We start from the raw sequence: 24,280 nt of genomic DNA, 5'->3' as shown, positions 1-24,280 counted from the left end.
CAGGCACTATTAAGAATGTGCATACATTTCTATAGCCATAAATCACTGACTAGACTGCGTAGCTTCATTTTAGACATTTTTTCTCCAGCAGAATTCACCCTATTCAGTCTTCAACATTTCTATTTCTTCCATTGCACTTGTTGAAATACAAAATGTATTAAGTGCACAGTCTTGGCAAATTTTCACTTGACACAAACTTTGAGTTCATTCACTTGTGTGTTTCTCATCAGCTGTGTAGCACAGGTAATGTGCAACACAGAAGAAAAATCAGTTAAATTTGCTGGCCCCAGTACACATCAAAGCAGAGAAGTGCAGTGTATTTTTTGAAAAATATGACAAGCTACACAAATTCCTCATGAAAAATGCACCATTTTGAGAAAAAAAAATATCACATGCAGTTGGATGCAGAATTAGCACAAGGAAGTGTGAGAACATGTGCTAAAATGCATGTCCATATACAAAAAACATGGAAACTGGACCTGTATTAATGTGTCTTTTTCTAGGTGTGAAATGGCACATAAACATTGTTAACATATTAAAAAAAATTACATTTCTTTCTCTGTTACCTAAGATGGAAAGAGTAAAACAATCAAAAATGCAGTCTGTTTGCTTGGGACTTGCTCAACAGATTACTCTGATTTGCATTAATAATGACAAACAATGATAATCAGTTCTACCCATCTAAAACTAATTTCACATACACTGCAATAAATGTATAAAATGCAAGAAAATATTATATACACTTGTCTTAAGTAAGATTAATAATACTTTACTTGCTGCTGTGCTCCTGAAGAAACTGTTACCACTGGGTTCCCAGGTATACTAGAGTAAACGCTTGATGTTGTAAAATTAGAACCTGAAGTGGAAACAAAAAATAGACCAAGTAATACAAATCTAAAAAGTATGCACACAATGCAGTAAATGGTCACAGTGGTGGATTTACTGCTGGAAAATTAACTTCTGCACATGTATGCTTGAACTAGGTTTTACTGAGCTTGTGGTGAGCAAAGCATGGTACTCACCTCAGAAAACACCAAAACAAATATCAATACCTTGAGAAGGATAAGAATAATGTGCTTGACCAGCTTGCACAGATGTAAAAGCTGTACTAAAATTCACAAAACCAGGTTGTCCAACGCAGGGCGCAGGAGTTACTCCACCTTCAGACTTAATTCCTGGCCACATGACACCTGCAGATAAAAAGGTGTTGAAAAGTTTACAGGAGAACAAATAAGGGTCTATAGCCAAACTCAAATGGCTCCCTTACAACAAATGCAATCTACTTGAAAGCTACTGGATACTAGGACAAACTCATGAGTTTCTACAGAAAGAGTAAGAATTTTATTAAAAAGCAGCAGTGGCACAATCGTTACTGCTTTATTAGTCATTACTCAAGTTACCCAGAGTAGCTGGTTTAAAAAAAAAAAAAAAAAATTACACAAACTCCCTTATACAATTTGAAAACATTTTCCTAGCAACTGGATGGGCACATAGACAAGAGAGACACTTATCCTTTTATTAAGGCAAATGTATGTCTGCAATAAACTTACACAACTAAAAATGGGAATCTTGCTGCTAAAATGGCTAACTTTAAAAATCCTCAGTAAGTACAGCCTTCGAAAGCAAACTAAGCAGCAACTGAAGTACATACCGAGTTGAATTCGCCAGGCTAATACAGTGGAGCACTTCAAAAAACTGCTGAAAATACATTAGTTTAACATGACTTTCTCATAGCTTCATCTTAGTTTAATCCTGGTGCTCTGCATATTCAATTAATTATTATTATTCAAGGTATTCATATTCAAAATCCGTAATAACCTCTACTTTCCCTTCTGTTCTTTTTCCGGTTTTCTGGGGTGGCGACCTGCGCCACCACCACCTGATCAAAGCACCGTGATGTCCCTACATTGATGGATTAAAGGCCAGAAGTCCACATGACCGTCATCATCAAGTTCTTCCATGAGAACCCTGAATACAATGAGGACTGATCATTTACTGCGCATCACTTTTTCCACATTTTGTTATGTTACAGCCTTATTCCAAAATGGATTAAATTCATTTTTTTCCCCTTAGAATTCTACACACAACACCCCATAATGACAACATGAAAAAGGTTTACTCAAGGTTTTTGCAAATTTAATAAAAAAACTGAGAAATCACATGTACATAAGTATTCACAGCCTTTTCTCAATTCTTTGTCGATGCACCTTTGGCAGCAATTACAGCTTCAAGTCTTTTTGAATATGATGCCACAAGCTTGGCACACCTATCCTTGGCCAGTTTCGCCGATTCCTCTGTGCAGCACCTCTCAAGCTCCATCAGGTTGGATGGGAAGCGTCTGTGCACAGCCATTTTAAGATCTCTCCAGAGATCAAGGACATTCACAGAGTTGTCCTGAAGCCACTCCTTTGATATCTTGGCTGTGTGCTTAGGGTCGTTGTCCTGCTAAAAGATGAACCGTCGCCCCAGTCTGAGGTCAAGAGCGCTCTGGAGTAGGTTTTCATCCAGGATGTCTCTGTACATTGCCGCAGTCATCTTTCCCTTTATCCTGACTAGTCTCCCAGTCCCTGCCACTGAAAAACATCCCCACAGCATGATGCTGCCACCACCATGCTACACTGTAGGGATGGTATTGGCCTGGTGATGAGCGGTGCCTGGTTTCCTCCAAACGTGACGCCTGGCATTCACACCAAAGAGTTCAATCTTTGTCTCTTCAGACCAGAGAATTTTCTTTCTCATGGTCTGAGAGTCCTTCAGGTGCCTTTAGGCAAACTCCAGGTGGGCTGCCATGTGCCTTTTACTAAGGAGTGGCTTCCATCTGGCCACTCTACCATACAAGCCTGATTGGTGGATTGCTGCAGAGATGATTGTCCTTCTGGAAGGTTCTCCTCTCTCCACAGAGGACCTCTGGAGCTCTGACAGAGTGACCATCGGGTTCTTGGTCACCTCCCTGACTAAGGCCCTTCTCCCCTGATCGCTCAGTTTAGATGGCCGGCCAGCTCTAGGAAGAGTCCTGGTGGTTTCGAACTTCTTCCACTTACAGATGATGGAGGCCACTGTGCTCATTAAGACCTTCAAAGCAGCAGAAATTTTTCTGTAACCTTCCCCAGTTTTGTGCCTTGAGACAATCCTATCTCGGAGATCTACAGACAATTCATTTGACTTCATGCTTGGTTTGTGCTCTGACATGAACTGTCAACTGTGGGACCTCATATAGACAGGTGTGTGCCTTTCCAAATCATGTCCAATCAACTGAATTTACCACAGGTGGACTCCAATTAAGCTGCAGAAACATCAAGGATGATCAGGGGAATCAGGATGCACCTGAGCTCAATTTTGAGCTACATGGCAAAGGCTGTGAATACTTATGTACATGTGATTTCTCAAGTTTTTTATTTTTAATAAATTTGCAAAAACCTCAAGTAAACTTTTTTTCACATTGTCATTATGGGGTGCTGTGTGTAGAATTCTGAGGAAAAAAATGAATTTAATCCATTTTGGAATAAGGCTGTAACATAGCAAAATGTGGAAAAAGTGATGCGCTGTGAATACTTTCCGGATGCACTGCATGTTAGGTAGAATGCCTAGAGGGGGGTGGGCGGTCTCGTGGCCTGGAACCCCTGCAGATTTTATTTTTTTCTCCAGCCGTCTGGAGTTTTTTTTGTCCTCCCTGGCCATTGGACCGTACTTTTATTCTATGTTAGTGTTCCCTTATTTTAATTCTTATTTATTTTGTCTTTTTTCTCTTTCTTCATCATGTAAAGCACTTTGAGCTGCATTAAATTTATGAAAATGTGCTATATAAATAAATGTTGTTGTTTTTGTTGACTTACAGCAACATGAACAGCCACTAGTAGCTGTAGAAACTGTTAGTGAGAGAGAGAGGGGTTGGGAACATGTGCAGATAGTGCATTGCTGCACCCACCACATGACGAACCAACTGGATTGGGACCAGAGTGCAATGGGTGACACCTCAGCACCACAATGGAACTGTTAGACTAAACATATTATGAATGATCTGTTCTGCAGGAAAACACAGGAGCAACAGAAAAAATAAAAAAGAGACAGTCGTGAAAGAAAAGTTAGGATTCATGAGTTTTTGAAACAGCAGCAGATAGAGGAAAAAGGGCCTCTTTATGATCACAGAGTTAAAATAAACGAAAGGGTACAGTAAAAGCTTAAGAAAGCTAAAGCAACCATCAATAAGTATTAATAAGTAAGATCAAGAACAAATTGATCAATAGTATTGATCGGCAAAATTTATAAAATCACTTTTTACAGTAAACATGCTGTATTTGGTGCTGGCCTTGTCCGTCTAATATTTTCCTCGGAATCTGCAATGTAGATTAGACAGATATTTTTTCCAATTGCTCCATAATGTTTCTGCAAGGTCAGCATGACATCATGGAGCTGTAGCAGCCATGTACAGAACTTTAAAGCATATGCACTGTAAGACCTCATGCACTGTAAGATCTCTGAATCATCTGCTTTGTGTATGCACAATTTATTTATATAGCCGGTTTTACAGCACATGCATTAGAGGTTTGGATGGAGAGACTGACTGTGCCATCATTTGGGGGGGTACATTAGATGACCAATAATAAGAATATTTTGAGTACGGCCAATGATCCCTGTGTGCTTGGTCAATCAGTGGAAAGGCAGCGCTACATGGCTAATTATGCCATGAACCACAGCTACCAGTCAAAACAAACTTTAAAGGATAAATAATCGCTACAGCACAGTTAGCAGATGCTTCCCTAGTCTTCAGAGAGACTTAAGACAATTTCACCATTATAATCCACACAAAACTTCATATCCTCCTTCCCCATTGACTTTAACACATTTTGCAGAGTCATAAGATAATTAAGTCAACCATATACTGTATAACAATTGGGGTGTTGTAAAAAGAAGTAAGAAAAAAAATGGGCATTGTAAAAATAATGAAATATGTAGTCCTTCACTTTTTTTTTTTTTGATTAGTCAGTAAAACACATTAAAAATAAATAAATAAAATTAAAGGAAAATGCATTCAGGTAACCTTAACCAATTAACATTAAAATTTCAATACTATACTAAGCATCGTAACACACTTACCAAATGGAGGTAATCCATAATTCTGGTTGGTCTGGTGGTAGGCACTATAAGTGGTGGTTGGAGATATGGTTGTGTACGGCTGCTGCCCAGCATAGGTTGTAACAGGTGCTGGTATGGATGGAGAAATAATATGTGTATATGGCCTGAAATTAAAAAAGGTTTGGTTGTACATTTGGTGTCAGACTACTCAAATCAAAAAATACTGATGCAAAAAAAAAAAAAAAAAAAAAAAAAAAAAAAAAAAAATGCACTTAATACCACCAACTCTAACCTACAAAACAGTATGCAAATCTGAAAATTATTAGGTATGCCGCCAAATCAAAAAACTTATTTCAAAATTACATCAAAAGTCTCAAATAAAGGCGACACTTGCTAAACTTAATAAAAGATTACAAACTCATTTTCAATTGTCCCAAAGTAACTGCTATACCCACGGTTTTCAAACTTTTTTGAACATGTACCACTCCGCGAGGACCAGTAAACTGAAGTACCACTGTCAATGAATCATTAATTTACACCTGTGTTGTTTTGAAGAAAAAGTCCCTATAATCACTATAATGACTATAATTATGACGTTAAAGTGCCTAATTAAAAGCCGGCTTGGAGTCTTCCACGCATTTACAGTAGTACACTTATACTATATATGATTATATGCAACATATTGGCATTCTAGCAACATCGATTCGTGGAAAATAAAGGACCACATGAGTACCACTTGGCATGACTTGAAGTACCACAGTTTGAAAACCGTGGTGCTATACGATACCTGAATCTTTATACAGGTAAAATTCCTTTACAACGAATATCTTTAAAACGAAGTGTTTTTATGGTCCCGACAGTTTCCCAATATGACACGAGTCTATGGAAATCTCGTTACTACAAAGTACTTTCAGCAGATACTTTCATTACAACAAAGTGCCCAAAAGACCTTGAAGTGCCTGAATGAATCAGCCACAGAGCAGTTAGTTTTGTGGTCGCGGCTACAGTTGTGCATAATGTTCCCCAAACAAACTTTTTTTTTTTTTTTTTTTTTAATATATAAACAAAGAAAAATTTCTTTCTTCGGACTTTCCTTGTGCTGTATTTTTTGCCGTTTTTGTTTTCGGTGGTTTTCAGTGATACCTTTTGCTTATTGCCCGTCAACATTTGACAAACATCCATTGGAATTTAACTCATTGTCATCCTCCTATAGAAACGGCAGACACGAAAAAACGATAACAGTTCATATTAGAAAAAAAAAAAAAAACTTTACATTTTTGCAGCTCTCGATTGCGGCAAAAAGTAAAAAGATGTTGCCAGTGAATTAGGAATTTCGCCATCGACACTGTCAATTTTCTTGACCATTTGAACACACCGAAAAAGCAGTTTTTCGGTGGTTTAGTGATGCTCGTTCAAGAAACATTCCTATTAATGCGGCACTCATTCAAGAAAATGTGAGGTAATAAACTCTCTTGGGACCTCCCCCAATTGGACAAGACGCTGAAGAGCATCCTGAAGTGCGATAAACAAATAGTCTTCCACAGACGTAGTTATCTGTTGTCGGGGCAACAGCAGTCTCACAGCTCTGAAGCAAACAGTAAAGATCTCGATGGGTGATGCAAGGTACATTGTAAATACAGGGAACAGTATTACTTGGCCACTAACCTGGCGACAACTATGCCTGACTGCTGTGTCTGTGTATAGGAGAGTGGCAGATCACGCTACAATAAATAACCGTGCTGTTCCGGTTTTCAAGCTGAATAAAGCTGGTTTTGCTAAAGTACTGAGACTCAGCCTCGTGTTTTGGGGTGTAAGACAAGAGACTTATTGCACGACCCAGATCTTTTAGGATTCGCTTCTGTGGCGCTTCACTGCAGTGCTGTGTGCCTGCAGTTGCCCTGCCCCTGCAACGGACAAACAATCTTACACAGAGGCGGAAATTGCACTTCAGGACGCACTTCAGCGTGACGTTCCCGTTGGGTGGGGGTGGGATCCCAAAAGAGTTCAGAAACCTCACAATATGAAGAAGAAAAGGATGATTCGGTATCCGATTGATAACTGTGCTGCTCACAACATGCTTCCGCATTTAGATAATGTTCACGTTGAATTCCTCCCATCCAATTGCACGGCAGTGCTTCAGCCATTGGATTTGGGCATCATTCGCACTCTGAAAGTGTATTATTGCAAGGAAATGCTGAGAAAAATTCTCGTCAGCATAACTTGTATACAGGAATTGATTAAAATTAACGCGAAAGAAGCTATTGAAATGACTGCAAATGCCTGGGTGCAAGTTAAAGAAAGCACTATAGCAACAGAAGCCAATTACAACGAAATATTTTTAGGTCCCAGGTAGTTCGTTGTAACGGAACTTTACCTGTATTTATTTATCCATATTTTATATATTTTACTGGACGCTAGGGGTCACTGTTGTCCCTTAAACCCAACAGACAGACACAGTGTAAAAGCACCAAGAAGTAATTTAATTTTCTTTCTTCCTTTATAAATAGTGTCCCTACGCACCACTGCCACAAATAACAGGCAAATAATATAATAATCACAATTCTCTCTCTCTCTATTTTCTCCTCCAAATCTCCCAGTAAGCTTTGCCCACCTCCACCCGACTCTGGTTCACCTGCTGTGTGTTTCGCAGTCCTTGATATAGTTCTTGACCTGGAAAGTGCTTCTGCTCTTCCATCCTTGTGACCTGCCAGCACTTCCACGTCAGACAGAAAATTAAAGTTTTTTATAAGCCCGGAAGCACTTTGGGGTGTTCACTAGTACTTCCAGGATAGGTGAGAACTTAAGTCTTCCATGATCTTCCCGGAGCGTCCCATGGTGGCACCCATGGCACACCAGGAGGGCTGGGTTACCGAACTCCCGCGTCTTGGGGTAGGCAGTATCCTAAAAAAGCTGCCTTCCCCCATCCTTCCATTTCAGGGTTGAGCTGTCGTCTCTTACAATATTTTTATATTAGCCATTGACAAAAAAATGTAGAAAACTGAAAAAAATATACTGTACACTGCCACTTACTTGCTCACTTGATAAAGCTGTGAGGTATATTCATTTGTTGTTTTTGTACTGAAGCCTGCACTAGTTACTGTTGACACAAAGCAAAATAAAAAGATTATTTCACAAAACAAACCGTCAGAAACACATTAAAACAATTCTAAACTTCTTAACATTTGCCTGATGAAAAGCTTTAGCTTTGCCATACATGTAAAACCAATGACTGTTTCTGCAGAACCAATCATTAAACATTAATATGCCTGACAAACTACACACCTGTTGCACTAAGTACAGTAAACATTTAAATAAATTAATGCAATGTATTTAAAACATGAAGTTACACCGGGTTAAAAAAAGATTTGTATTTAAAACTAAAAACACAATTCAGAGGGGGCAATGTAAAGGTTCTGCGGTTAATACTCTTCAAAAGAAGGCTGTCTTCAGAAGAACCAAATATAATTAGGATACAAGAGGTTTTACCCTGAATATGCATCTCTCCCTAACAACTGCAACTAATTTATCTGCTTACAATATATCCAATGTAATGCACTACTTTGACTAACCCTTCATCCCAGAGCAAATACTGTATATAAACACATATATACACACACACACACACACACAAACAGCTGTAATATAGGGTGGAAACGTTATACAGCGGTTGGTTCTGTTGTTTTATAACTCCTGACTACTGTGTTCAAATCCTGATCCGTTTTTTTTTTTTTAAACACCACACAAAGGTTGACTTGTGATTGCCCTGCTGTAGATGAACATGGATTAGTTTTCTCCTTGTCCTAGACAGTACAGCAAGGTCTCTGGCTTTGCAGAATACAAATAATGAATTTTCAAAAATAAATTTCTTAATGAACTGTGCCATAATAGTACCTGTAAAGATATCTTGAAATAATGTTAACTACATACTTATGTAAATAAAGAATAAGTTGTGTTGGATTCCTGAAGAATGTCCTTGTACATTTGTAGCAATAGAACCTTTATGAAGAAGAACATCCTCTGCTGTATTTAATTCTTAGAGGTGGTGAGAACTGAAAGACTTTCAAGGGACCTAATTCAGGTCATCAAAATTCTCAAAGGCATCTGTAAAGTTTGACCCACCAGCATTACTTCTGTTTCACATTGAACTACAAGTTTGAGGCAATTAAGGGGAAATGCATTAAAAACATGAAAGGCACAAAGTCCTTTTCAGACAAATGGGATATCTGGAACAAAATCATGCAGATGAAGCATAAACTTTGATATCTGAAACATTAGCACGACATGAGACACAACAAGACTATTAATTAATCAGAAAAATGTAGACAGGCTGATTGGCTTCCTCATGTGTGCAACTTAAGTTTTTATTGTTGAAGATATTAAATTTAATATTTAAATTTAAGCTGAAAATATTCTACTTACATTTATTTATGAATTTACAATATGCACATTACATCAAGTTGAAATGCTTTTGAAAAAGTAAAGCCATTTACTTTTTCATTTAACTTTCTATGAAAGACTTCATAAATAGCCCAAATGAAACGTTCAGATGCTGTACAGGTAGTCCCCAGGTTACCTACACCCGACCTACGTCTTATGAACGAGGCTGCAGCTGTGACGCATGTGCCTCATTAACTGCCGCTCCGTCATCTTTGGCCGGAGGACGCTGCAAGTAGTGGCTGGACAGGTGCGTTTTCGCTGCTCGTGCAATGTAGTGTCCCTTGGGCGGCTCCCGGCAGCAAGCGAGCGGTGACCCATGGTCCATAGTCACTGGGGCCACAGCTAATTGCTTGTGTGCAGGACGGAGGCTTAATGGGGCGGTTCGTTGTCCGCCCACTATGCCGCCGTAGCTACTGCTCCTGACGAAGCAGGCTGCATGGAGCGGTGTAGGGCATTTCACTGCCCGCCCACTACACACGGCTCCCCCCTAATCGTTTTCGGGGTGCGGCTGGTAATGCTGCAAGGGGTGACCTGGTTGTGGCTGAACGGGGTGGCATTGTAGTGTGCTTCGGGTGGCTGCCTGTTGAATGGGGGCGGTGGTGGGCGATTCACTACACGCCTTTGGCCACACCGTGTTCATTCTCGGTGGGCGGACGCACGCTGCAGGCTGCATACTGTAGTGGAGGTGACTGTGTGGTGGGTGGGTGGTGAACCGCCCCTCGCTACTCCCATTCATTCTCAATAGCAAGCTTGCTTGTACTGTTACGTACATAGCAGGAAGTTGTCTCTTGTCAGTACACCAGACGTGCTGACAAGGGATGCCTGCCTGCTGTGATAGCTGTACAGTGCTGTGCAGAAGAGCTCATCTTAACCTTTTGTCTTCACCCTTCAAGAATGTCTCTCAAACACAAATCTGATGCAAGTGCTGGTGATACAGTAAAGAAGAGAAAACCCATCAGCATTGAAAATAAAGTAGAAAAAGGTCAGAGAGAGGTGAAACTCCATCATTCATTGGCAGAGCACTTGGTTACAGTCGGTCAACAATAGCATTTATTAAAATAATGTACCTGTTCCGATTTACATACAAATTCAACTTAAGTACAAACCTACAGTCCCTATCTTGTACGTAACCCGGGGACTGCCTGCACTTTTAAATTTGACAATTCTGGGCTGGGTTGGGCCAAACTATAAAAATACTCTACCTTTAAAGAGAAGCAGAATGTTTATGCAATAAAGAAGTTTACTAAGAAACACTTTGTTTTGTAAACATAGATTTGTTTTATAATTTCTACCTTTCCTTTAAAAAGAATACAAGATCTGAATAATTTTGCATGACTGTAGTGAAAGGGTGCTGCTTAGTCTCTGTTGCTAGAGGCTTGTCTGACATGGTTGCTAAGGCTATAAGTGCTGCTTCAGTCACTACCACTGGCTCAGCACGTGTCCAAGAACAAAAACAAATATGTAATCAATTTATCTATTATGATTTGAAAGACAGGTTGGACATAAGCATTGGCTAAATAACACAAATGACTACAGAGGCGCAACACTATCTGAACACTTTAATCTCAGTGAAAAAATTAAACATTTCACAGTAACAACAATATATTTTCTGAAATTGTTCATCCAATAGTGTGCTGTGGGATGCTCTGAAAAATTCTGGTAGCAAAAGGTACAGAGCAGGTACAAATGCAGCAAAGGATGGCAGTTCACCACAGTGCCTATTTATACAAGGAATCGAAAAACAATTAGGAACCTTAGATTTTCTATACATCTGTAAAATTGAAACTTGTCATGAAAAATGCTTACAATCTCAAGGCTGTGCTCAGTTACTTTTTGTTAATTAAAATGGTCTAGAAAAACAAGCAATGCATGTAAAACAGTAGTAGGTTAAAATAAATTATACTAAAGACTGCTAAAAATGATATATTGACACAGAGAAGGAAATACACCATGATTAAGACATACCTTTTTTTCAAGTAATACAACTTAGCATTTTAAGACTACAAGATGCAACCTTCCACTGAAAGCACTAAATGCTATCCATACTGATCATACATTTTTATTAACTTACCAGCCTGTGTGTAAGTACCTGCTGGGTCACTCACTGCAGGTGCGGCAGAATCATTTCCTGAAGCAGTGTCTTCTGCTTTAACTAAAACAAAATAAGGAGGAAGAGTCACTAACATTATTTAATGCATTCACAAATGTAATCAAATATGTAATGAAGACATTAAGTATTACATTCTCACATGTATTTTAAAATATTTACATTTTTTATTTTTTACATATTTAAGAGAGTACTTTTCAGAACATTTATAACACAATTATATAGAGATGATGCACTCTTGCAAGCAGTGAAAAAAGAAGAACACACATACGGGAAAAAAAACACCTAAACCAGTTGTCATACAAGTTAAAGACGATTTTACTGGTATTAAACATATGTGCCATAACTGATCTAATTTATCACAAACTGGTGCTACTAGATTAAAGACAAAATTATACATTTTTCTATCACAGGTATCTTAAAATGCGCAAATTAACTAGCTCTTTACCAGTCCTCAGAAAAAATGCAAAGCATCATAAATAGACAAAGGGACAGTTTCATGGAATAAGAGAAACATTGTTAACAGAAGTGAAAAATAATCAAAACCATGCTAACAAACTGCTTGGTGTAATAAACATATTTTCCCCCCAAAAAAAAAAAATTTACAAAGGCATGCATCACCATTCAGTTGTAAAACAGCAATCAGAATTGACTGGTGCTTGAAATAAGAACCTTAATGTTACCTTTTAACTTTTTAATACTAGTTTATACGCATAGCACATAGTGAGCACCACTTTACAGGAAAAACATTTAGTTCATCAAACAGGTTTTCTTTTCATTTCTTATCATTTATATGTTTGTAACAATTCAAAAAATAACTATAAAAAAGTTAAATGTCTATAGTGATATTTAAACACACATAATTGGAATTACTTTTTGTATCAGACAGACAAATGTTTAAATGAATGGAGGCAGATATGGAATAAATTGCTATTTGTTTCTCTATTATAAGGAGGGGAAATTTTAACAAACTTCATAATATGACAGACAGCTTCATAATAAACACAAAGATAGAGGATACAGTTCTGTGCATTAAATATTCTGAATACCAACAATTGTGATAAATGTGTAATTTTAAACCTGAACAGGGGAAGAAAAAAAAAAAAAAACAGATTTAACCACACTATGCCAATTTACAACTAAGATTGTGAACTGCTCTTCTAAAGCACTTCTATGAAAGCTAAAATGAAAAAAAATACTCACCTGCACCAGAGAGGGCAATGTTGGCAATGGAAAAGCTGGCAGAATCAGGCTTTAGCAAGGTGGGCTCTCCTCCACTCACCTGGCTATTGCCATTAAGCTTTCCATCTGTCCTACTAGTGAAGGCAACAAAACAATATTCTTAGAAATCCAGGGACAACATTACAAAATGCAAAACATAATATTCTCTACTTTTCTGCCAAAGGTAATACAAAAAAAATTACAAACCTCAATTCATGCTCTCTAGTGCCTTGTAACTCATGACGAGCCTTCTTTGCCTGGTGCATGACAGGAAAAAGAAAGGAGTCAATTTTGTATATATGGAAGAATAATTATGAAAATATACTGTAAACTATAGTAAACACTTTCTAAAATAGAGTCCGTTATAATGAAGTTGTGGCTTAAAAAATACATAAATATAACATTCTGCCTAAGCACAAAACATGTATAGATAACCCTGAAGGTCAAGATATTCAAGCACTTCGAGAGTCCTGGAGCCTCATGTATAAACGGTGCGTACGCACAGAAATGTTGCGTAAGAACGTTTCCACGTTCAAATCGTGATGTATAAAACCTAAACTTGGCGTAAAGCCACGCACATTTCCACGGTACCTCATACCCTGGCGTACGCAAGTTCTCCGCTTGGTTTTGCAGACTGGCGGCACACAGCGTCAGAGCAGTGCTACTGTTCTTGTGTGGTTACTCTTTCTTTTTCAGATCCACATCCCTGATGCGGCTTTATAAATACACTGAAATTAAGTGCATATTGTTTATTAGTTTAATGCATCTGATTGTAATTAACCAGTAACAATATAATGGTCCACAGAACGGTCAAACTATTCCAAATACCATAACTGCTTTAGTGTTGTTACTGTCACTGCGCCTTCTTTTACTTCTTTCAGCTGCTACTGTAAGCACGTAGTGATTCACACACATAAAGCACATAGAGTTACGATGGGATTTGAGAAACTAGTAAATTTTTTTTTTTATATATTTTTATTTTATTAATTTTCATTGTAATCATTCCATACAAACAGATCAATTTATAACCCAACAAATTTGAAAACAAATCAAACCCCACCCCTGAGAAGGAGAGCTTAGCTAAAGGAAAATTGCTTTAAGCTTTTTAATAAGGCAACATTAGACAAAAGAAGGGGAGAAGTAAATATCTATATAAATAAGAGATGGAGAAGGGAGTTAAATGCAGTAATAGTTATTTCTCTTATTCTAAAATAATATTGATTAAATCCTGCCATGTTTTGAAAAAATTTTGTACAGATCCTCTAACTGAAAATTAGATTTTTTCCAATTTCAAATAATATAAAACATCAGTTTCCCACTGACTTATAAGAGGAGAATTAGGATTCTTCCAATTTAACAAAATAAGTCTGCGTGCCAAGAGTGTAGTGAATGCAATCACCGTTTGCTTGTCCTTCTCCAATTCCAGTCCATCTGGAAGGACACCAAACACAGCTGTTAGTGGGTTAGGAGGGATTGTGATACTAAGGCTGTCTGAGAGGCACTTAAAAATTTTTGTCCAAAATGATGTTAGCTTGGTGCAGGCCCAGAACATGTGACCCAGTGAGGCAGGAGCTTGGTTGCAGCGCTCGCAGGTTGGATCCTGACCTGGAAACATTTTGGACAGTTTTAAGCGAGACAGATGGGCTCGATATATAATTTTTAGTTGAATAATTCTATGCTTTGCGCATATAGAACTCGAGTGAATTCTCTGCTTTGCTACCTTCCACTCCTTTTCTGATATATTGATTAAGAGATCTTCTTCCCAATGTCCTCTTGGATCTTTGAAAGGCAAGGACTCTAATTAGATTTTATATATTGCGGAAATAGTGTTTGTTTCCTCGGAATTGAGCAGTATTTTTTCCAGCATTGTGGAGGGTGTAAGGTGGGGGAAATCGGGCAATTTCTGTTTAACAAAATTTCTAATTTGAAGATAGTAAAAGAAATGTGTAGCTGGGAGGTTAAATTTTGAACGTAATTGTTCAAAAGATGTAAATATGTTGACTATATAAAGATCTCTGAGCATTTTAATCCCAAAACGTTTCCAGGTATTAAAAACTGGATATACTTGCGAAGGTTGAAAGAGGTGGTTCTCTTGCAGAGGTGCCACTGATAAAAGATTTTCCATCTTAAAATGCTTCCTAATTTGGTTCCATATTCTGAGTGAGTAAAGCACAATTGGGTTATTAGTATATTTGCGATAACTTTCATTTATTGGAGAGCAGAACAGGGAATATAAAGAAGTACTACAGGATTTTACTTCTATTGCAGACCAAGCCTGTGTATGTGCATTTATTTGTGTCCAGGTTTTTATGGCTAGTATGTTTGCTGCCCAGTAATAAAACTGAAAATTAGGTAAAGCCATGCCACCTTCTGCCTGAGGTCTTTGTAGGGTCGCTCTTCGGATACGTGGGTGTTTTGAGTTCCAAATGAATGAGGTTATTATTGAATCTAACTGTTTAAAAAACGATTTATTGATATATATTGAAATGTTTTGAAATAAAAAGAGAAGTTTAGGAAGGATATTCATCTTAACAATGTTAATTCTTCCGGCTAGAGTGAGATGAAGGGTTGACCATCTATGCAAGTCTTGCTTAATTTTTTCCATACAGACGCCAAAATTTTGTTGATAAAGAGCTTTATGTTTACTTGTGATATTTACCCCTAGGTATTTAAACTGATCTGCTATGGTAAAAGGTAGGGTGTCTAATTTAATATTATATGCTTGTGAGTTCACTGGAAAGAGTATACTTTTATTCAGATTAATTCTAAGACCAGATATCTTTTGAAATTCTGTCCCTGCTGTTTTAACAGCAGGGACAGTGTTTTCTGGGTCCGATATATATAAGACCATATCATCTGCATATAGAGAAATTTTCTGTTCCAGTCCTTCTCTGACAATCCCCTTTATCTGATAAGAATTTCGGCAGTGAACCGCCAGTGGTTCAATAGCGATTGCAAACAACAGTGGCGACAAGGGACATCCTTGTCTGGTACCACGTTCTAGTTTAAAGTAGTCTGAGCAAATGTTATTAATACAAACTGAAGCTTCTGGACTGGTATACAGTAGTTTGATCCAAGCACAAATATTCGGGCCAAACCCAAATTTCTCCAATGCAGTGAAAAGGTAATTCCATTCGATCATGTCAAATGCCTTTTCTGCGTCTAATGATAGTAATATCTCTGGGGTGTTTGATTTTGCTGGTGAATATATAACATTAAACAAGCGTCGGAGATTTGAAGATAGATGTCGGCCTTTAATAAATCCAGTTTGATCTTGTGATATTACCGAGGGCAGCACTTTCTCCATCCTTCTAGCTAGGATTTTTGAGAGTATCTTAACATCACTATTCAGCTTCTGTAAATGTTGCCAATAAGAGTGGAGCTAGCTGAGTGGAGAATTTCTTATAAAACTCTACGGGGTAACCATCAGGGCCTGATGATTTCCCGCTTTGTAGTGACTTTATAGCGTCTAGTAATTCTGTTAGCGTTAGAGGTTTATCCAGTTCCTCAGCACTTAAAGCATCTATTTGTGGTATTTGTGAATTATCCAGAAATGCATTAGATTGCGTGTTGTCTTCTTTGGGCTCAGTGGAATATAAAGACTTATAGTAATCTCTAAATGTGTGCATTTATTATGGTCGATGATTTCTTCTCCATTCTTGTTGGTGATTACTGGTATTGCATTGTGAACTTCTTGTTTATGAATTTGTTGAGCTAAAGGCTTATTAGCTTTTTCTCCGTGTTCATAGTAATGCTGTCTAGACTTATAAATAAGTTGTTCAGTTTCTTTAGTTGTTAAGATGTTAAGAAACTAGTAAATTAAATGATTAAGAAGTTTATGATGTTCTACTTTAATGACAAAATAAACTACGTGATTAAAGTGGAAATTTCGAGATTAAAGCTGACATTTCGTGCTTTTTCCCCCACTGTGTGCCTATTTTTTTTTTTCTCTGTACCCGAATAAGCTTTCATATGAAACTCAGACGGTGGGCTACGACTCGGCTTTTCACGGCGAATTTAATATCCGACAACTTCTTTTTTATTTTGGGCATTGTGCGACTTTGTGAACTTCAGCTTTCGAGTTTCTCCGACACGCTATGCCACTCGATCAACTTCCTTTTCTTGTTTATACCACTGTTTAAACCAACAAATAGTATGTTTTTCCAAGCCTCCACTTTGTATTCGCTGAAATTCTTATATTTTCCCCCGTGTTCTTCCCCATTGTCTTTTCACAGAAGGCTGAGCTTAAGGGCTATTTATATTGATTTCCATATTCAAAGAGGTGTAATCCTGAGAGGAGTTGGGGCGGGACAGCAGGCGCGTGCACGTGCGTTACTTTTCACGCTGATCAGGATTTAAGTAGAGGAAGAACGTGGAAGTTTGCGTACGCACAGATTCCTGCATCTGGATTTTTCTGTGCGTACGCACATTCCCGCTTTTGTGCTTACGCCATGTCATAGTGCGAGTTCTACGCACGGCATTATACATGAGGCCCCTTGTCTTGATTAATCTGAGTCACTAAACTGGAAATTTCACATTAAATGAAAGAAGGCTGAATAGAGGGTGGGCAGAATATGATGAGTCAAAAAAATCTTAATGAGTTTATGTTTCAGTCTACAGCCACAGGCTTAATCCACAGTGGGAAAGTGAAAAAAATCAGAGATGCTACAAGCGGCTTTAAGTCTCTATAACTAAAATAAAAATCACATAGCACTTTTCTTTTTTTTTTTTTAAAAAGATTTTTTACATTTGCAGTGATATAATCATCCTTATTAAAATTAATGAATACATTCAATTCATTCCTACAACACACTTCTGAAAACATATTCAGAATGTTTGATGAAGTAAGAAATTATATAGCTAACAGATCTGCTTGCTGTTGTACAGAAAACGTATTTACGAGTAATTAAAAATATGAAAAGATATGCATGTAATGGAAATTTCACTTAAACTAATGCCATTACTCTGTTTAAACGTTTCTTGCCCAATAAAGTCGAGCAATAAAAATGAACTTGGAAAGTGTAGCATAAACTATACAAAATACTGTTCTGATATTTATTCAGTAAAAAATATCTTATCCAAAATATGCTTAAGACATACATTTTTAAATGAATGAATAAATGGTTGAAGTCAAACAACCAAATGATAGTCTCTAGATACACGAGTATAATAATTTGTCTTATCACATACCACTTTAAGACAGCAACATTGATTGCTTAGGAACAATACTTGCAATACTATTTATTAAAAATAAAGATCACACTCCTCTAGTGGAACTAGAGACACGGTGTAAAATTAAATAAGGAGTTTTACTAATGGATTTTAATTGTACAGCACTTACAGGCAGCTCTGTTAATTCTTGGGGATCATCCATCACTTGATGAGAATCTTCTTTGATCTTCGTGCTATAGTCAGCCAATTATTCTCCAAAAACAAAGGGACTAAATAAACCCTGTAAAACAACAATGCTTACAAACTTAGTGAAACATATTCATCTGAAGTGTATTCAAGAGGGTAACAAACTTTATGATTTTTATTTAATCTCAATTTACTACAATATCACGGGAGAGAAAATTCAACTTTTACATGGAATGCTAAAAAGCAGCACTTTCTTTTTGTGAAGTAACAAAGTATTTTGCAAATGTAGACGATAACACTAGTACAGTATATCAATACACATGGTGTTCCTAATCGATTCACTTTAAAAAGATGCTGTTTTCAAAACATAGGGTTACTTTTGTTTTTATTATTTTAAAATGTTTTAATAGATTTTTCTTTTCACTGTCACATTCTTCCAATGATTGTTTCCCCCACACCATCCCTACTACATCAACAACTCCTACCACTTCAACTGGAATGACAAATGATGAATCCACCTCTGATCATCACAATGGGCTGTCCATAAGTGAAAGCCAAGGGAGGAGCCAACTGAGGAAGCTACACACCAGAAAAACCGTTGGACCAGATGGAGTCAGTCCTCAGCTTCTTAAAGCCTGTGCTGACCAACTTTATGGTATCCTCTGTCACCTATTCAGTCTGTTCTTAAGGCTCCAAAAAGTTCTGATATTGTGGAAAACATTCTTTATTGTCGTTGTTCCAAAGAAGGCAGGCACCTCTACACCTAGTGACTACAGACCAGTGACACTTATGCCTCACTTCATGAAGACCAATAAAATGGTCAATTCAGGGACTATACATTCTCTTGTGGTAGACCAACTGGACCCACTGAAGTTTGCCTCTTAGAAAAAGATTATAGCGGAGGATACATTTATCTACTCCACAAAGCTTATGTTCACCTGAACAAAGATGCAGCAAGGGGAAAGTTATGCTTCTTGATTTCTCCAATAGCTTAAAAACCATCCCGCCAGACCTGTTAAGGCATAAGCTCAGACATATGCAAATTAATAAACCTATGGTATTCTGGATAATGGAGTATCTGTCTAGCAAATCACAGTTTGTGAAGCTCAAGGACCATGTCCCTGATTTGGATGTGAGCAACACTGCAGTGCCTTAGAGTATAATTTTAATGCCACATGAGGTCACTTGCAGAAATTCTCAGATGATTCTGCATTTATAGGATGTATCCATAAGGGGGATGGGGCAGAGTATAGGAGTCAGATGGAAAACATTGTTTCTTGGTGCAGAAAGAATTCTCTGCATCTTAACATCACCAAAACCAGGAAACTGGATAATAACTTCTGCCATACCAACCAGTGTCTATGTTCGGTTACTATTCAGGGAGTGGATGCAAAGATGGTGCACAACTACAAGTACTTGGGGGTTCACATCAATGACAGGTTGGACTGGTCTCTTAACACAGAGAACCTATATAAGTAAGGGCAGAACAAACTTTTTTTTTCCTGTGGACTGTGTTCCTTTAATGTGTGTAATTACATCCTCACATATTCTACAACTCTGTGATGGCCACAGCAATTTTTTATGCAGCTGCATGTTAGGCTTTTAACATCACTTCAAGAAAAGCCCCCAAAATCAACAAACTAATTAAAACATTATCTGTGCAATAACTCATTTGTACTTGCTGCTCATTCAACTCATATTGCTCTATAACTTCTTTTAAAACGTACACATTTTATTTTATATGGCTTGTCTATTTTTATCTTGTAATTTTTTTTTTTTTTAATCATTTTTTTTTTAGCTTTATTGGATCTAGGCTGAGTGACTTGTTTTTCTTGTCATACACATTTCATTGTATGTTGACCCTGTGTTAACCTATATATGACAAATAACCCTAAACCTAACCTAAACCTAAAATTGCAGGCATGGTTACATGAAACACTTCAGAGCCCCCTAGAGGTAGTAGTAGCAATGGAAAGAATTAAAACTGAGTGCCATTATGAACAATGCTGCCATTCTCTTTAATTTTAGTCAACAATTTCAACAGAAGTGTACCAAGAACCGTTACAGGGGCTACTTTACACCAACAGCATTATGCCTTTATAATGTCTCAGTGTGACTGGAACTGCCAAGTCCAAAGTTTATTTCTTTTTAATTTTCTTCCTGTTTAGTCATTCTTGTACTCAGACTCAGACCATAGTGTTCATGAGTGTGTATACATATTTATTTAATGAGCTTCTGTAAAAAGCCAAATTCCCCCCAGGGACAAAAAAAATTCTATTTATGTAAAAGCAATTAATACTTGCTTTTAACAGTTGGGATAAGGGTGTGTTTGGGAAACACAATCAAATCCTGAACAACAAAAATTGAAACTAAACTTTATACTACTTAAATGGATGGGAAATTCAAGATCAAGGAGTTCAAATAATTGTATTAGTGAGTTCACTAAAAAGGTGAAAAGTACAGTTGCTGACAAATTAAGAATGTACTAGAATGTTTTTAATCAACTGATATTAAAAACAACTAATCCATAATTTTCAACTATGGATTTGCGTGTAACAACAGAAATACAGTTTCTTGTATTCCTAAGACACCCATTATTTATAACATTCTAACCATGCACAAAAAGGAAGCTATTTAAGACATCCTGCATTACACAGGTCTCTTACTATAATAAACTAACAAAGCACTCTATATTATCAAATACTGTAAACTCTGTCATGATGATCTGATCAATCCAGAAAAAAAAAAAAATCACTTTATTCCTGCAAAACACTTTATAATTCTATATTTATTGCTCAATGTTTACGAATACAATTAACTCAAAAAACAAAATGACATGCAAAAATATACACAAATCACTGAAACACAGAAGCATATAATGTGTACACATACTATAATACATGGATATAGATCATCTATAAGCAAAAGCATAGAGTGTGCAGAGTGTTTGTCTACATGAACTTGGAAACTGCCTTTTTTTCCATTGCTGAATGTTAGCCTCTGAGCAGAAACTGCCATGGCATTAGAAAAGGTGCTGTAAAATGCTGCCCTCAAAACAGTCTCTTTTTTTGCTACTTATCCACTAATATAAATAAAATAAATATATTTATATATAAATATATATATTTAGACCCAGTTCTATTCCGTTAAAGTCAAGTATAATATAACCAGTTAAAAATATTTAAACATACACGTATAAACTGATACTAATAAACATTTTTTGTAATATTGTAAACAATTTCACAAGAACTTTTAGTTTCTAATAAGAAAATAATGCAACAGTTTTTCTTAATTTAAGATAATAAAATATCTATGTAAATTAAAAATTTCATTTTCAGAATATTAGCACTCAGTCATCCCACGATCTTTCATGAAAAATATGTTTTACATCTAGCTTGATTCACCATAGGGTACCAAAAAAAGCTAACATATACAGTATATATATATATATATATATATATATATATATATATATATATATATATATAAATGTGAATTTCCCACTGGGATTAATAAAGTATCTATCTATCTATCTATCTATCTATCTATATTAAACTAAATGCACTGTAGAGTCGAAGGAGTGCCAATTTTCCGTTCCTTATTTTGATTTGCAGAGTGTGGCATGACAGGTTGACCCAGGATTTTGGAGCAGAGCAGAGAGTCTGATGCGGGACTATAGGTTTTGGGAGTTGTACCTTATTTGCTTCTGTACTGTTCTGGTACTGCTACTGAGGTCTGAAAGATGATATCGATGTCGTAGGCAAAATTTTAGCATCGACGAAGCAGTACAATAGACAAAGACCAGCTTTGCAAACATATGTCACTATATTTTTAGACTAGGGATGTCAACATTTTGATTAACTTATGTGAATTAAACTAAACGTACTGATTATACAATTAAATTTGAATTGTGAAGTTTAACTGCCTTGCTGCAATGCAATGCAATGCATGATATAGACTTACTTTGATTGAAACACATTAATTTCATTAGAAACACAAAGGCTCTATTTAAGGTGAATACTAATTTACATGTAAAAGCAGAATAAAGCCACTTGGCAAAAATGACCCAAACTTAATGCATTTCAATTTCAACACATTGTGAACATAATGGTGAGAAAAACCATGACCCGTGGTAAAACCATATCATACTGGTTTTGCACAAAGAATGAACGTGACAAATTAGCAAACAATGTGCTTAATGGCAAAGGTTTTAGCCAGCTCACCAATTATCTTGGTCAAAGGTACCACATTCTATCTAAAGTGCTGCCAATAGCTTAAAAGAAAACATTTTACTGAGAAAATGCAAGAACACAAAACTCAGCTAATCACAGTCAATAAGCTTGCACTTACAATTGATCAACAAACTATGCAGACAACAGAGTAATATCACAAAATATGCCGATACACTGGCAGGTGATATAGGCGATACTAGAAATGTAAAATTTTCCTTATGTAAAAATGTAACCAAAATGAAAAGCTAGTGATTACTGTGGTGACAGAAGGTCTTGTAGACAAACTGGTTGCACGTTTTCATGACAGTACACAAAATATTGTGGTCACCAGCTCTCCTTCTCCCATAAATCTTGTTCTGCTCCTGTACTCAAAACTGCAGTCAATGGTGGGAATGTGGAATGAAGCCTGTGTATTTGATTCGACTATCTCCTTAATGTGCCAATATGTCCTATTCTATAACAAAAATGGTTTATATAATGTGAAGAGGCAACTTGAAAGACATTTTTAAATAATAAAACAAGCACATTTCAGAAAGGCACAAGAGCCTAGGAAGCTAGACATTATAGGAAGTACCATGGCTAAATGAAAACTACATGTTTAACAATCATTGATTTATGTTTGACACGCTTAGAACAAGGAGTTAGAAAGCCTGAGCATTCCATGTATGTCATCTGAATGTTTATTTCCAAGGGACACTATTACCACATTTGACCAATGGCTTAATTGTTCACAATCATTTAATGCTGCACAGGCAACAAACACTTAATTCTTTGTAAGTGATATTCTCCCAATCCTAACTATCAAAAATTTGCTCCTAGTGATATGTACAGTAAATTCAGTTATATCAACAAGAGAACTCTGAAAACTAAAGGAGATACTTAAAGTTAGAGGATTCTTTAGGTTACTTAACACAGAGCTGTAAACTGGTACTGAAAGCCATTAAAAGAGTGCTTTATTATGTCTAACATTAATATATGAATATTTTATAAGTTATTCCAAAAACAGCATTTTAATGATCTTCTAGATCTCACAATAAATAAAAGCGAGTTTCCTTTCTCATTATGAACAGTAGAAAATAACTGCTATACTTATTTTCCTTCTTCTGCTACATTAGCGTTATAACATCACAATTTTAAAGAGCCCTTTAAGTCAGCTATGCTTATTTAATTGCATGTGAAATCTTGATAGCTAAAGTATTCTATGTATTAGTTTTCTATTGATTTGAGACACATATACGCAGCCAAAACACCTGTATATTTTTTGCTGCTGCTGTAATGGGGAAAAAGGAAGACTCCATTTAGTTTAGTCCCATATATCATTCCTTGTCCACTCGTTCCTTCTGCCGTACTCAATTTGTGAACTTTGCAAAGTATCAAGTAGGGTCCAATACACCAGGTTCATTGCCTAATGCTTATTAAGATTAGCTTTTAATATTTTGCTCTGTACTATTTCTTAATGTAGTAATGTCCTGACAAATACAAACTATTTTTTTACAAAAATGTTTTGTTCTTGACTATAACAGATTTATTGTGTCCACCTCAGATCATGTTAGATTATTAGCCCAAAAAAAAAAAAAAACCACACAAGTTTCTAACCCAATCAGGCAATCAGGCACCCGATAATGACATCATTGGTAAATTCACTGATGGAGACGGAGTACTGTTTACCCATGCACAGGTGAACAAAAGATACCACAGAAAACTCAACTCTCTAGCTTGTAGAGTGTCTGTACTAGGAACAAGGGTGGATAGGTATGGTGCCAATTCATACATACAAGGCCTGCCAGTTGGGCTGTCCAAAATTCAGCTGCATAGACTGATGCGAAGTTCCACATCTATATCCTTGCTTATC

At 36.8% G+C, this 24,280-nt stretch overlaps 1 protein-coding gene across 4 annotated transcripts in view; it reads right to left on the bottom strand.

Annotated features, from left to right (window-relative positions):
• The window catches only part of eya3 (EYA transcriptional coactivator and phosphatase 3), a 60,859-nt gene that overhangs the window by 31,631 nt on the left and 4,948 nt on the right, over positions 1 to 24,280 (bottom strand). The window contains exons 2-9 of one of the 4 annotated variants that reach the window (XM_028818416.2): positions 18,180 to 18,290; positions 13,046 to 13,095; positions 12,821 to 12,933; positions 11,582 to 11,662; positions 8,104 to 8,170; positions 5,095 to 5,237; positions 1,053 to 1,190; positions 774 to 856 (exon numbers count right to left, since the gene is read on the bottom strand). In XM_028818416.2, the coding sequence (XP_028674249.1) occupies positions 774 to 856; positions 1,053 to 1,190; positions 5,095 to 5,237; positions 8,104 to 8,170; positions 11,582 to 11,662; positions 12,821 to 12,933; positions 13,046 to 13,095; positions 18,180 to 18,212 (708 nt within the window). In that variant the 5' untranslated portion in view covers positions 18,213 to 18,290. The remainder of the gene's footprint in view (positions 1 to 773; positions 857 to 1,052; positions 1,191 to 5,094; positions 5,238 to 8,103; positions 8,171 to 11,581; positions 11,663 to 12,820; positions 12,934 to 13,045; positions 13,096 to 18,179; positions 18,291 to 24,280) is intronic. The other 3 variants (XM_028818417.2, XM_028818418.2, XM_028818419.2) reach the window with 3 other exon arrangements.

The sequence above is a fragment of the Erpetoichthys calabaricus genome, chromosome 14 (assembly GCF_900747795.2).
Source record: "Erpetoichthys calabaricus chromosome 14, fErpCal1.3, whole genome shotgun sequence".
Classification (NCBI taxonomy): domain Eukaryota; kingdom Metazoa; phylum Chordata; class Cladistia; order Polypteriformes; family Polypteridae; genus Erpetoichthys; species Erpetoichthys calabaricus.
Note: the sequence above shows the minus strand (reverse complement) of the source record. Positions and strands in the feature narration are given on the sequence as shown.